Source organism: Gambusia affinis, linkage group LG05 (assembly GCF_019740435.1).
Source record: "Gambusia affinis linkage group LG05, SWU_Gaff_1.0, whole genome shotgun sequence".
NCBI classification, from domain to species: domain Eukaryota; kingdom Metazoa; phylum Chordata; class Actinopteri; order Cyprinodontiformes; family Poeciliidae; genus Gambusia; species Gambusia affinis.
In genome coordinates, this window is record NC_057872.1 from 9,296,865 (window position 1) to 9,311,657 (window position 14,793).

General features: G+C 41.8%; 1 protein-coding gene across 2 annotated transcripts; it reads right to left on the minus strand.

Annotated features, from left to right (window-relative positions):
• Positions 1–556: 556 nt before the first annotated feature.
• On the minus strand, positions 557–6,386 carry klhl38b (kelch-like family member 38b). 2 transcript variants are annotated; one of them, XM_044117891.1, is made up of 6 exons: positions 5,113–6,386; positions 4,264–4,337; positions 2,926–4,146; positions 2,694–2,835; positions 2,490–2,595; positions 557–859 (listed from the first exon to the last, which is right to left on the minus strand). In XM_044117891.1, exons 3-6 carry the CDS (start codon positions 4,143–4,145, stop codon positions 570–572), a joined length of 1,758 nt encoding a protein of 585 aa, XP_043973826.1. In that variant the 5' UTR covers position 4,146; positions 4,264–4,337; positions 5,113–6,386; the 3' UTR covers positions 557–569. The 2 variants fall into 2 exon arrangements, with proteins under 2 accessions (XP_043973826.1, XP_043973825.1); XM_044117890.1 differs by lacking the exon at positions 4,264–4,337 and having other exon boundaries at positions 5,113–6,385.
• Between the last annotated feature and the right edge of the window lie 8,407 nt (positions 6,387–14,793).

Genomic DNA, 14,793 nt, shown 5'->3' on the forward strand with positions numbered 1-14,793 from the left:
TTCAAAGCTAAAAACAAAACAAAAACAAAAAACCCCAGAAAATTTCCATAAAAACAGAGACAAACAACTTTCACATAGGAAAGAAATGAGGCTAAATCAAAGGGTCTAGAGTGAAAGCCTCTGTTGAACAAAGACCGATTTAAATTTTTGTTATTCGTAGCATTCCATAAAGGAAACGTTCAAAATCTTATCGCAGCCATTTGATTCATTAAAGGCTGGGATAATCTTTGCCAGACACATGTGCTGCAGTTAGAGAGACCTGAGAGCTGAAACCAAAGAGCCTCCGGGACTCAAACACGACAAGTAAAATTTCACGATTCAGAGCCGGCTGAAAACAGCACTTTCACCCTTTGTGAAGTTAGACAGGTTAAGAACAGGCTCTGCAGCGGAGCACTTCTCTTTTAAAGGTGTGGTTGTTGAAAAGAAACCTCTCGCAAAGAGATACCAGACTTTTTTCTTTCTGTAAAAAAAAAAGGGTGCGTTGATCATTTTTTTCAATAAACGCGCTTTAAATCAATCTAATAAACACATCTTACTACTCAAAAAATTTAGAACGTCTTTTGCCTTCGTTACGATTTCTTCCAATTCTGCGTGACGCATGTCAGAGTCAGGCAGCCGTGGTCAAACAGTTTAAAGGGCAACCTCCCTTTACACGTCCAAGTGTCTGTCTTTGGGTCAAAGCACTCGAAGGTGTCCGTGTCCTCTACGACATCATGGCCGGTGACGTAGCGTCCGCCTGTGACGTAGAGCTTGTTGTTGAGGCTGGTGGCGGCGTGGTGCATCCTCCGCTCCTTCAGGTTGGCACACTTGGCGAACCTGTTGGCCTCGGTGTCGTAGGCCATCACCCGCCTGGTGTATCCTGTGACAGCAGAGGCATTAATATGAGAGAGAGGTGCAGCACATGGCGCTCCAGGACAGTGTCGCAATCCACAGAGGCATTTAAAAGGAAACGTAATATGTTTTCCTTCATATGCTGAACCCCGAGAGATTGTTTTTAAATGGGTGAACATATTTCAGAAACAACTATAAACATCTACAATTACAGGTGAAACCAAATATTTACATACACAGAATAAAAGGACACATACACGCTTTTTATTTTCTTCCTTCTCATTGCCGGAAGTTAAAGCCGACCACACTTTTCTTGATTTAGGACAGTTCGATTTACTGGAATTATTTCTATTTGCGAAATGCCAGAAAACTTTGTACAAAGATTCTTTAGAGATTTTTTCATTGGTGAAATTAAAAAGTTAATTCCAATCTAAATCTATTAGGGTTCTGAGTAATTTTGGATTTAATTGCACTTTTTTCTCGTTATTGAACTCTGTAAAGCGCAGTGTCCATTATTTGATGCTGGTGCATCAGTTTGGATTGGTTCAGTTACTCTAGTTTTGTTGTTTCTACAGCTGTGAAATGGTATCGAGGACTCACCTATTGATTTACTTCACTTTACATAGTTTTGGCTTTCTTCATTTTAACCATACATTAGTGGCTGAATTGCTGCGACAGACTGACAACCTGTCCAGGGTGAACCCGCCTCTCACCCAAAACGCTCGCTGGAGACAGGCACCAACACCCCTGCTGACCCCACTAGGGACAAGGGTGTTAGAAAATGGATGGATGAATGGATGGATGGATGGTAGCTGAATTGAGTTCTGGTGTCCCTCAGGGACCAGAATTTGGGCCAATTCTATTCTCCATCACATGATTCCTTTTGTTAGTATTTAGATGGTGCACCATCCACACGGATGATACATGAAATAAAAGCTGCAGTTTGTCTTCTTGCCATTACATTTTAACTGGCCCAAAATTTTCTTAAATTTAGTCAATATGTTTTTTGGTTGTCCCACCAAATTATTTCAGTGCTATTCTATCAAATATCGTCTATTAGTTAAAGTTGCTGCTTTGAATCAAACAGCCATATTTTATCCTAAGCTTAAGTTTGATTCTTAATTTAAAGCCGTCACTCGGCCTTGTTGGTTCCACCTTGGCAGTCTCAAACATCGGGTCATTTCCTTCAGCTTTACAGTTGCGTCTACCTTCACCTTAAAGTCTGAAATGCAGTTTACTCAGGTATTAGTCAGAGCTGCTTCCCCTCTCTCCAAGCTGCCTCAACCTGCTGCAGCTAAACTCATTACAGGTCCAACGGACATGAAAGCTGTACTTGCTCTCCTCCCTTCTCTGGTTGCTTGATAGTTTCTGAATTGATTTCTAAATCTTCCCTCTCACCTTCAAAGCTTTAAATGGCCTGGCCTCTGAATACATCGTCGCCTTATTGACCCAGAAGGTTCCCTGCTGACAGCTCCCTGCTAACGCTCTCAGACCAAAGGTTGCTGTCGACTTTAGCAATGTTTGACGTTTTTCAAACATTTACTATAGTAACCGTCAATCTAACCTCAGAAGCCTTACTATTTTGTAAACCATGTTTTACAAAGTACAGTTCTATCTTCTGTTTTTAGTTTTAAAAAGTATTTGCTCCATTTACCTACCGCCAATGACGTAGATTTTTTCGTCCAGAACAACAGCAGGAGCAGACACGTTCTTCACTGTTCTGTTCTCCATCGTACACCACATGTTCCTGCCAATGTGATATACCTATGGTTGGAGGCAGGGGAGAGACAATAGATGAATGGATGAATGGGGAAAAAAGGAGAAATCAAAGTAACAAGGAGAAGTTTGTCCCTTGAACTCACCTGTATCAGTCTGACGGGGTTGTGTGTGGCATCCTGTCCTCCAAACATGTAGATTCTCTGGTTGGTAGCGGCGACCGCAGGATACAGCACCGTCTCTGGTATTGGTGCCACGGCTTCCCATTGGTTGAACATACTGTTGTACCTTAAAACAATGTTGGGAGATTGTTTGTGAATGTTTTTACTGTTGCACGTCACTTTTATTACCACCAGAAAGCTTTGACTAAGGTCTCACCTTTCAACACTGGCTGTCAGCTGTCTATCAGACCCGAGGCCTCCCAGGACAAAGATGAAGTGCAGGTAGAAAACGCTCTGGTGGGCAAAGCGAGGCTCCAGCATGGGCTCTGCTGTCCTCCACTGGTTGGTCTTGAGGGAGAGGGTGTACACCGTCCGGCTGACTTGGCTGCTGCTTGTGTTTGTGGTCAAGCCTCCCAGAACGTACAGTATGCTGTGAAGGGCTATGTAGGAGGCTTTGTAAAGACGTACAGGTAGCTTGGTGAGCCGCTGCCACTTCTGCTTCTTCTCATCAAAAACCAGCGCCTCCCTTGAAGTCAGCTCGTTGTTCCTTCTTCCTCCAACCACCACCAAGGTGTCATCGTAGCTGCGGCGCCGTGGTGCGGCCCAGAGAGGTTTAAAGTCGACCACAAAGTCCCTGATGCTTCTTGTGCCAATTGAGAACATGAGACGCCTTACAGATTCAATGATCTCAGTGCAGAGGGTGGAAGACTGGATCAGAGGGTCATTTGCAAGGAACTGGAAGAGGTAGGTAGGGTGTAAATGTCGAAGACGGACCTTTTTGAAAAGGTTGCTTATGGTCCCCCGCCTGGAGACGGGATCATGACGGATCCAAGCAACAAGTGTCTCAAAAACCTGCTCTTCCTGAGCGCAAAGGCTGTCATCCTCCAGGTACCCCATTAGTTCCTGTAAAGAAAGCTCGTACAGGTCCTCAGACAAGAACACGTCAGTAAAGCACTCCATGGCCATGTCTTTCGCTTTTTTTCTCAGACTGTCACAGTTCATCACATCTGAGAGTCTGAACATGCTCAAGCAGTTGTCTGGCCTCAGCTGTGACTGAAGGAAACAGGAGCAGGCCTCAAAAAGGCGGCCAAATTGCAGCATGGACGCCGCCTGCATTAGATGAAGCACATTATCCAGGCTGATGCTAATGAGTCCAGTGTAAACATAGTCCACAATGCTGGTCAGAATTACAGGTCCAACTCCTTTCATATCAACTTTGGTCTGTCGGATCTCCATGAAGTCGTTGCAGAACATGGCTCGGAAGTAGGCGCTGCTGGACGCCAGGACATTACGGTGGCAGGGGATTTCAGTGTGACCAGCACACAGGATGACGTCTGTCAGGATGTTCTCCGCCCTCAGTCTGTGCAGCTGCAGAAGCAGGGTGGAGGACTGTTCCTCATCACTGTAGTGAAGGACCTCAGCAGCAGGTGGGTCCATGCTGAGAACAGATCATATAGACATATATTCAGTTCAACCAGTTCACTCATTTTCATGTTTCTAATTGTAGTAATTAACAAAATGCTATAAGTGGGAAAGTCAGAGGTTTCTTATCAACCTTAAAAATCCAAGATGGCTGCTTTCCGAAGCCGTTTATTTGCTCTTCAGAAGAGTTCTCTTTTTTCACACCAACTTGTGTAGAACATGGTGCCAAAGCAATTTGAAAAGAACGTAAAGAAGAAAATTCTTGGTTATTAGCTTGTATTGCTAAGATGAACTAGCATGGCTGCTTAACATATAAATGAGCAAAGTCTAATGTTTTTCTGACTTTGATTTGACCTAAATGTCATTCTCATTTCCAAAATTTAATCTTCAAAAGCACATTGAACATGAACAGCACTTGTTACTGGTCTGCTTTAGTTTACATGGAGTTCCTGATCTCCACTGGACTTCTCTCTGGACTAGTTTCTGCTGAGGGAAACATCAGTTTGCTTATACAAATCAGTATTTTGGCCGTGGGTGCTTTTAAGCTCTGCTAAGAGATAATGTAGCATTTAAATTTCAGCTACCACCTGTGGTGCTTTAACCACAGCTCGAACACCGCTGAGCTTGTGTAAACACTTGCAGTCTTGTAGTTTGTTTTTATAGGCACTTTCAGCACTTCTGCTTTAAGGTATATATATATATATATATATATATATATATAAAGTGGCTGTGCATATCTGATCAGACTGAGTTACTCATCCGGATTTCTAGCTTAAACACTGTCACTGGTGTGTTTCATAATGTCTTCGCCTTTTTTATGCTTTATCAAAGTGCAGGAATGTGTTGTTTAATGCTAAAAAAAATAATAAAAATGCAATTCATCACTACTACACTTTGTCTGGAAGGAAAATATTCTGTGTCTATACAACACATGAAATGCCACATTCCTGATCACAAAACCATCCTCCCAAACATTGCTTACCTGTCTCCTCGTATTTTTGTTGTCTTGCTTGTTTTCTGCAGAGGGTGTCCTCTTTAAAACAAGGTCAGATAAATAAATTAGACAAAAGACATCTTGGCATTCTGCTGTGGTTTCTTTTCCTCGTTGTTGTTGTTGTTGTGGTGGTGATGCTGTGCGACTGCATGCGCTTCTCTCTCTTTGCTTTGCAGGCAGAGTGCTGCACACTGTTTGTTGTTATGGTCTCTTTCCACGAGGCCTGTGTGCATTCCTTCCCCTAAAAATAGAGCCGCTCTCTTTGGCAAACAGCGCCCCAGACTCACATGTGACACGGAAGAGAACTTTCTGAGAATCCGACTGACTCCATCACCTAAACGTCTTTCTTTCTAAACTTCCTCCTCCATTTCTGTGTCAAACGCACGTGATCTCCCCTTTCACCAACATAGCTTGCCTTTCCGTCGTCTGTATCTTTCTCATGGTACATGACTGTATCAGTGGGAGCAGCGCTGACACTTGATAACACTCATTTTTTTCGCTGTCTGCTCGCTCTGCCAGGCTGGCTGCTGCAGCTCACAGGGGTATAAAAAACAAGATTATGTTACCGTCGAAGCAACATAAACAGAGAAATTAGGAGCCTGACATTCAACAAGAAGGGACAAAATAGTCTTGCTCTTATTTACAAACAAGTCGCGACAGGTTCATTTGGGATTTGGGATGTTTGGGAGTCAAGCTGAGGAAAAAATGAAGGGTCTGGTTTCACTTTTTACAGATGGTGTTCATGAGAGCTCTTGTTTAACAAAAAGATGCTCGCTTTTCCCTTCGGCTGCGCTTTTTTAAAAGCTAATTTCCATCCTCGTTTGTTTTGCGTCCCCCCTGAGGTAGAAAAAGGCCCCGTTCTGCTCAGCTTTTGTGGAGGACGTCCACACAAGGTGGCAATGGGATTGTCTGCTCGTTCCCTTTTACAGCTGGAGAAGAATCAAAGCGTGTTCCTGAAATGTGGGCAGAGAAAAGAAAAGCAACAAAAACAAACAATAAAAAAAAGAAGGGGAAAAAAGCGCTTTCAGTCATCGCGTTTTACAGATCTGCGGTGTTTTCCTTGTACCAGAGCTTTTGTACCGAGCATGGCAAATCAGACACAATAAGCTGCTTGAGCTACACGTGGGCACAGGTTTTTTATTCAGCATGTGAATCCGCGGCTTAGTCTCAAAATGATACAGTTTGCGTGCTGCGTCTGATGCAAAAGCAAGCACCCTAAAGTTAAGGTTAAATATTAGCCGGCTAATAGATGATAATGATGATCCTGGCGTTCCAGCCAGGAAAAGTTTCAGTAGCAACTAAACAGCACCATCTAGTGGCTGCGCTGTCAAAACCAATACCGAGAACAACCTGAGAGTAAAACTGGTTCGAAAGTTTGATTTGCTTTAATCGTCAGCAATAAAACAATAGATTTATTGCAGATGCTGCTGATTAGCTTTTACTTTGAGACTCCCAACAAATAAGCGTGCTTCAGCTTGAGAAGAGAGAGAGAGAAAGCTTAGCGTATTTGCTTTGAACACAAAGCAGTCTCCACTCATCACCCACACATTACACCCATTCACTTCTGTGATTGCATCCTTTTAAACTTGGGCATATTGCCTGCTGTCTCTATTCCTTCACCTTGACAAGAAGGACTCATTAATGTCTGCCTGCAGGCAACAAGCTATATTAAAAGTCGACAATACTGCAAAGCTTTTTTTTCCCCATACAGGAGCAAAAAAAAGAAAGAAAGAAAGAAAAAAAGAAGAGAAAAGATCAAAAATACTGTTGCCACCCACCACCATTGTTGCGTCCCTCTTATCATCAAATGATTATCTTCTCCTGATTTAATAGAAGGAATACACAAGGGGGTTAAGTCTCACTGATTTGTGTGTGTGTGTGTGTGTGTGTGTGTGTGTGGAGGTGGTGAATGGGAGGGGAACTGTTTCACCTCAGTAAAGTGAAATGTCGTTTTGAAAGTAACTGAGAGTTCAGTCTGTGCTTAACTTTATGTAACTGCTCCCCTTTCAGAGCTTTGCAAAAATGTACTGTTTTCACTTTTTTTTCCCATTTTCTTATAACTACAAGTTTTAAATGAGCTTTTGGTGACACAAAGTTTTCCATAATTATACAGTTGAATGATTTTTAGTGTATTTTTGTGAATATTTGAAAAGTGTAGTGTGCTTTTCTATGCAGCCCACAAAGTAAACAACTTGTATTTTTTTTGTAATCATGCACAAGTATCTTCTCAGATTATTTGTAAATAATTTTTAAATGCATTTTTGTCCTTTAATCCCATGTTGCACTGCTTCACTTGTTGTTCAATTTCAACAACAAGTGCTAGGAAATAGTTTGAAAGTCACTGTAAATAGTTCATACTTAGTTTAATTTATAACAGTCTTTCCCCTCACTCCCTGTAAAATGTGTGTGGTGCTTTCTAAAAACATCTCGGGGGGCTGCAGATAAGACAAACCACTGGCAATAAATATGGAAGAATCGGAGCGCTCTGGACCTCATACAAGCCCAGATAATGATTCCCTTTCATCAGTGTTTGCTCAGTTAAGGCCCTTTTTATTAAATCAATGGGAAACTGCTGAAGAACATTTTCATCAGTCTCCGCAGCTCTGCAGAGGAGTAAAAAAAAAAAAAAAAAAAAAAAAGTAATAAAATAAATTTAAAAAATGGTATTAAAATCCTCTTTGTTGAAATGATAATGGCCGCTGGCGCCTCCTCACGCCTAGCAGCACCAGCTATCGCTCAGATTCCACGTTTTCTCCCCAAAAAATGTCCTCCTTGTTGTTCCATTGTGAAGTTTGGGCTGCATGTGCACCGGCTTGTCACTCTGTCATTTCTCTTTAGGTGACCTCGTGCTGGTGCCCTGGGGGGCGGGTGGGGGCCGATTCTGTGCTTCACTAAGCTTGCTGAGACTTACAGCCCAAAACGAGCTTCACTTCCACAGAAGAGTCAGACAAAGCTGGATAAATTCCTGTGATTTTCTACCACTGACTACTTCTTCTTCTTTTCTTTTTTTTTTCATGGAATGAGTCATTGCCCAGAGAGATGGGTTATGATTTGAGCTATACTGTGTCAAAAGCTCCACAAACCCTTAAAGCCGAGGCAATTTGGATTTATGGACCACAGACGTCTGTAATCCTTGGTTTTTCAGGTCAGTTTATTTTGAAGACACAGATTGCTACCATGTGGTCACACTCTGAGCTTTCACAAAATGAGAGAGGTTATCCCAAACAGATTAATCTATCGATATAACACACTTAAGAAAGCCACTCTACCAGGAATACACTCATGTGTTGCTACAGTTACGCAGCGTAAACTTGGGTGGTGCAAATCCTCTTGCAAGTCCTTTATTTCAGTGCTCTCTGCTGCTTTCAATGAAAACTCCTAGAAAAAGAGGAAGTGTTGCAAGCCATTATATATATATATATATATATATATATATATATAAATTAAAATTTGGAGGAATTACAACTATTTCTTTGCTTTCACTTTCCCCAGATAGTCACGGTGATCGAACGGTTTGTTCATTCACACATCAGCAGGTTGTTTATTGTCTGCATAACTGTCTAAATCTCCCATTTGCTAATTAAACATGCGACCAATAAAATGCTTCCTTCCCTCGCTGGAAGAGTGTTATGCTGCTGCTAATTTGTTGGCACAAACTTGTCCAGAGCACAATAATAAAAAAAAAGAAAAAAAGAGAAATAAACGCTGATCATCGTTTTTGTTGCTAGATTAAAAGGGGCATTCTTTAATGAAAACAGAAAGAAGTTTGGAGTATTTATAGATTTTGTCACATCACAAACACAAATTCCAGAGTACTTTACTGGTACTTGTATGAGCCAATGCCAATAAACTACTGCATAGCAAATGTGCGCTTTAAAAAATAGCTCGAGCTCAGTCCGACTGGACAGAGAAGATCTTCAAGCATTGGTTTTCAAAACTGTGACACATATTCTCAATTATATTTTTGGTCTGGACTTTGAGTGAGCCATTCCAACATATCATTATTTGTAGGTCAATAGTTTCAAAGGTGAACCTCAACTCTTAACAGGTATTAATCCAGGATTGCCTTCTTCCACATGTATTCTATACCTGCTACTTAGATGGTGGCAAATGACAGAGATTACTTCATATGACTTTCTTCTGATTTGTGACCAGCAGCAGCAGTTTTTCCACGCTGGCCTGTTTACCTCTGCAGCTTCTCTGGAGTTACCATGGGTTACTTGGCTCATTAATGCTCTTCTCGGCTGCGGTAAAGGTTGGTTTAGGTGGTTGACTGTGTCTTGGAAAGTTTGCAGCATTTGCAATTTGAGTTGACCAGAGCTCTGTGAGATGTTTCCAGTTTGGGATATTGGATCAGAACATAATTGTAGCCAGAAAACTGCAAAGCAGCTAAACCACCGGGTACCCCCGGGTCTCTGACCCATCTGCTGTGTTCGCTGGTCTTCATGACACTATTTATTCCCTTATATTTTCTATGAATTACACAGAGGTGGATTCTATGGACTTTTGACTGTATTTCAGTTACTCTGGTTTTTATTTTGGGGGTATAAGAGTTGAGAGGTTGGGAGGGATGAATACAATCACACTGCCTAGTTTTCTTTAGGTTTCTGTGAACTTTTGATCCTCCAGGCGGTTTCTGTATCCACTAGGTGTCAGGCCTGACGTTGTGGAAATATCAGAGTGAGAAAGCCCAACTTTGCTTCATGCGGCTCAAAGAAGGCATCAGGTCAGTTTAACTTGGTCTACAAAACCCTTTTTGAATAAATGATTTGCTATTTTGAGGCCAACAAAACCGCAGTGTTTTACATGAGTATAAAAGACAAGTGTTTGCTGGCTAACTAAACGCCAGTTATGGCTGGTGCGTAAAACTTTTGGATTGTTTTTTTTTATAAATTAAAAAAAAAGAAAGTTATTAAATGATTTAAGTATAAGTTCTAAGTCAGTCTGCTGAGAAAAATTGCTCCCAGGTGCAGAGAAATCCATTCAGCTTTGAAGAAAAAAACCATAAATCAACAAAGATTGAAGGAAGGAGATGGAGGCTTTAGCAGAGGTGCACAGAAACAGGGGGTTTCTGTACACACACACACACACACACATGCTTTTATGCACGGATAAGGTCTTAGGGGGCCTTACAGTTAGCTGCTTAAAATTCCTCTGATGTAACCAACACATGCAGGACATGCTACTTAGAAAAAGAAAAAAATAACAGTGCATTGTAATAATAAAGCAATGTGGAGGTGGAGTGGCAGGCGCTTTGCGCTCTCTTCCCAAGGTTCCTCGGTCCCTGAGCCCATGCCACCACGCAACATGACAAACTCGACCTCGCTGAACATCCTCTCCGATGGATTTCAGAAGCACCAGTGAGTGGCGTTGGAGGTCAACGGGGTGCTTGGGGATACTGCGTGTGTGCTCCATGTTGCTCCATGTGTGAGAGATAGAACGGTGATGGCGAGCGCTCGTACGGCGGATATTGATATTCTACTTGCAGCCGGAGCTGAAGCCAGTGTCTTTAAAGTGTCAACCCTCAGCAGCCAGCCAGGTGTACCTGAGGTATGGTTGAGAGAGAGGGGGAGAGAAAGAAAGAGAGAGATGAGGGGAGAGACAGATGAGGGGAGAGCGGTTGGGTTGGTGTGAGGGAGGGCAAGCACAGGAATGAGACAGAGATACAAAGAAAAATAGAGGGTGGTGCATGAAAGAGAGTAGAAATACAAAGGGAGAAAAAAGATAAAGAGACAGAAGGAGGGGAGGAGGGGGAGAGATGACATCAAGAGAGGAGGGAGAAAAAGGAGGACTTTGGTGGGATTTCTGGAGGTGAAATTACTCCGATGTCTTTGTAGGCCCCTGACAGTGTTCGTCTCCCTCTGTATTCTGGGCCACATGCAGACACACGCTGGAAAACAGATGGACGCTCAGGGAGCAGTGGCTCCGGGGACAGACTGACTGACAGGCAAAATGTCAGGCTGGAAAACACAGCAAATCGCTGTTCATGAGGTGCAGAAAGGTTCGACAAGTTTGTGGAAGAAAAACAGTGGAAAAAGGACTGGCGGCTCTTAACTAAAAAAAATAACCACAGTCCTAGATTCCTAGATGTGTTTATTTTATACATCTTAGGCTTTTTTCACATCTGATAATGCGGTAGACTTGGTAACATTTGTTACATTTTCAGCTTGTGCAGTGTTTGCTTTCACACTTCAATGTCTCAAACTAAACCAACCCTTTGAAAAGCCTGTTCCGCTCCTCGCCTGTGGTGGCGCTGCATCAAGAACCAGTGAAGGAAACAACAAAAAACCCTCTGAAGAAGACAGGAGCGCAACTATCTTCTTCACTAAATGTTAAAAAAAAAGGTTTCTCTTTTGTCTTTGGTAATAAAACACAGTAATTTCTTACTCCTAGCGTTAGACTCGTGTGTATGTTTTGGTTGTATTTACCCTGAATGCCCTGCGCTGTAATTCGCTTCCTGGTTTCGGAGCTGTCTCTCAGCCCATGGACCTTACCAGAGGGGCCGCTTTTCATTGGCTGATGCCCATTCTACTTGGTCACGTGGGTGGCTGTCTCACAAACTCACGCTTCCCGTTAGCTAAGTACAGCAGCACTGATACAACTTCTACACCTTGAAGCCTGTCTGCTACACAGTCTTACATTAGCTAAACAGATCAATATGCAATTTGTACTGTATCTGACATACACTAAAGATTTTATTTTAGCAGAAAAGGCTTTGGACTAAACTGTTACTCGTGTTAGCCACTCTAACACCAAGTGCAGCTAGTCAATCAACCATCGCTGTGTTCAGGGAAGCGCTGATTAATAATCCAGAAATAAATATCAAGCCTGGAAACTTGATATCGTAACGGACTGGATGTTATGTTTTTAACGTAATCTTTGCTCGTCTTGCGGGGCGCAGGCGGTTGCCACGGTAACAAGTGTGCTTAAACTACAAGAGTTAAAAGGTAGGAGTGGTTTTGAGTTGATCACCTGTTTGGGTTATTTTACCTTTGTTTACCTTTGCTGTGGCTCATTACAGCCGCTGTAGTTTCTAAACGTTGTACTCATTACCTCGTTCGTTTGTGACTATACGTCATTCACAACAAACATCAAATAGAACAAATATATTTCATAAAATTTTAACAAACAACTGGCTTCTTTACCTTAACAGAGCTCTTTGGTTCCTCTTATCAGTCTGTAGCTTCTCATATTGAGGTCATCAAACCAAATTTCAGATCTACCATAACTGACTGACTGACACCTGCTGGCCCCAGCTTGTGACTGAGAAACCAGTAACCTCCTCCCAGATGATGACATGAACTTGTTAGTTCCTCTGTCCATTGTAGTAGCTGATATATTGTGAAAATCCGGTAGAAATGATGCACTAATGGAGTCATGTTTACATAGAAACAGTGCGCTACGAGGCTTTGCTTGTGAGACTTGCGGTCACGTGGGTCGGTTGTGGGCGGAGCTTGGTAAGGTCCATTCGATTGCGCTTTCACGCCTCCTCAAACCAACCGGACTTTCTAATCTAGACAAACAAATTAGGAGTTTGATTGGTGAGGATTAAACATTGAAGCGGATTCCTTTACTTCTCCTCTTGATGTGAGCTAATCTGGTAACCCGTATTTCCACTCAATGGTGGAAATAGGTGTTGGACAAATAAATCTTAGTAGTTTTATGCTTCTGTGTGACAGCCTCATAAAACAATAACATCTCAGGCTCATTTAAAATCCTCAATTTTACTCTGGGGTCCCCCTCCCTTCTTCCAGCTGTCTGCCAGGCTGATAGTAGATGAAGTGATCCTAAAATCTCCTTGTAAGACATTTGCCTAATCAGAAGACACGTCTTGAAATAGCTCGTGGGCATTCAGTCATGTGAAAAATTGGATACATTGTTCAGGAATTGTTCACTAGTTCAACATGGAAATATTCAAACAGCATCACCGGAGGATGAAAAAAAAAAAATCCAATACCTCAGTTACACCAAGGGGAAATTAATTTTTTGTGTTATATTTAAAAACAACACAGAAATTAAGTCACATTGATCACAAGACTTTGTTGCTTTGAAAGCAACTTGAGGCAAACTTTGTTGTGAAATGGCGCTATATATTTTAATAAACTGCATTGAATTTACAATTGCATGCTGGCCAGAGCATGGGAGGCTCAGTGAAAAAGCATATATGCTCTCAAACATAAACATGTATTTCATTCATTTTGAGCTTTTAATGTTGCAAAACATCATTAAAAAACATGGGTGCACAAGTTTGGATATATTGAAGATAACGGTCTCCTCTGGTAAGTAACTATGGTAACACCATACATGTTTTATGTAAACTTTTATCCAGGTTGATCAAAAGCCCACCCTGCTCCAATCAGACCAATATAATCCTCGACACACCCCTTTTTTAATTTTTATTTTTAGCAAAAACACTCAGAAGAGGCAACATTGTATTGTATGTAACAAACATGAAAAATAAGAACACTTCTAAGTAAAGATTAAGGTTGCCTTTTCTTTCTAAAAGAAGAATTTATAGTTCAATCTCAGTTCATCTTTTTGTTTTTGCTACTTATGCAACCTTTATTTTGTCAACAGTCTACAAAAAAATTGATACAAATATTTGGGTTCTGATTAAAATGCTTCACAAGTTTCTCCTGAAAAATTTCTTTTGTCTGATCCTTTCTCTTTCTAAACTGACAAACTGCGTCTATTAACAACCGGAAATTTGGATCAAATGATAATTACAGATTGCCTGTGCTAATCTTGCACAATCTCGTCCTCATAAAATCTACCAGACGAAAACTCAAACGCGTTTCTCCGTATCTGCAAGCAAACCACCAGAGAAAAATAGACTGTGGGTTGTCTGCTTTTCACAGCAACAAATCACATCAGTGAATGTTTGTTGAACCTTTTCTATTGAGAGCATTGCTCGCTTATGAAGATGCTGCTCATTTAGAGAAAAAAAAAAGGGCTGCAGAAGCAACAAGTCCGCCGCTTTATAATTCAGGGGTCAACGTTCATGTTCAGAGGCACATCAGTAGTGGTAATGAGCAGCATAATAAAGCTGTATCTCATTTCTTTTTTTCCCTCTTTCACAATGCCACGCTTTTAGCTCTGGTTGGATGTTACCGCGTTCCCCAGCCACGCATCATCCACCTTTTTTTTCTTCTTGGTTTCATTATGTTATCATTCTTGCGCCGTCCCCGTTGCTTCCTGGAAACCTGCTACTCCTCTCCTCTTCCCTCATTCCTCCAGCACTCCTCTTTTCTGTCCTCCCCCACATCGCCCGCTCTCGCTTTTCTAAACAACGTCCAAATTAATGGAGTGTCCTTTTTGCGCAAATGCAGCTTGTGGGGATCATGATGACTGTTCTGACCTTGTCTAACGCTGGCAGTGTTTTGTAAAAAGAAAAAAAAAAAAAAAAACAGATCCGTTTGGGCGCCTGTGGAGATTATCACTCTGAGGGAACATCAGAAGCTCATCTTCTAAACAGCAACGTCTGACTTTCTGGGATAATATTCGGGGGGGGAAAAAGCACGACTTCCTGCTTCTGAGGCTGGACCGCCATACTGTTCTTACACAATCTCTTTTCAGGAATGGTTACAACCATTGCATGAGCAGTTTAACTTTTAGCACTCACACAATATTTTTGAGATAAGAGTCTTGGTGATGATTTGGAAAATGGAA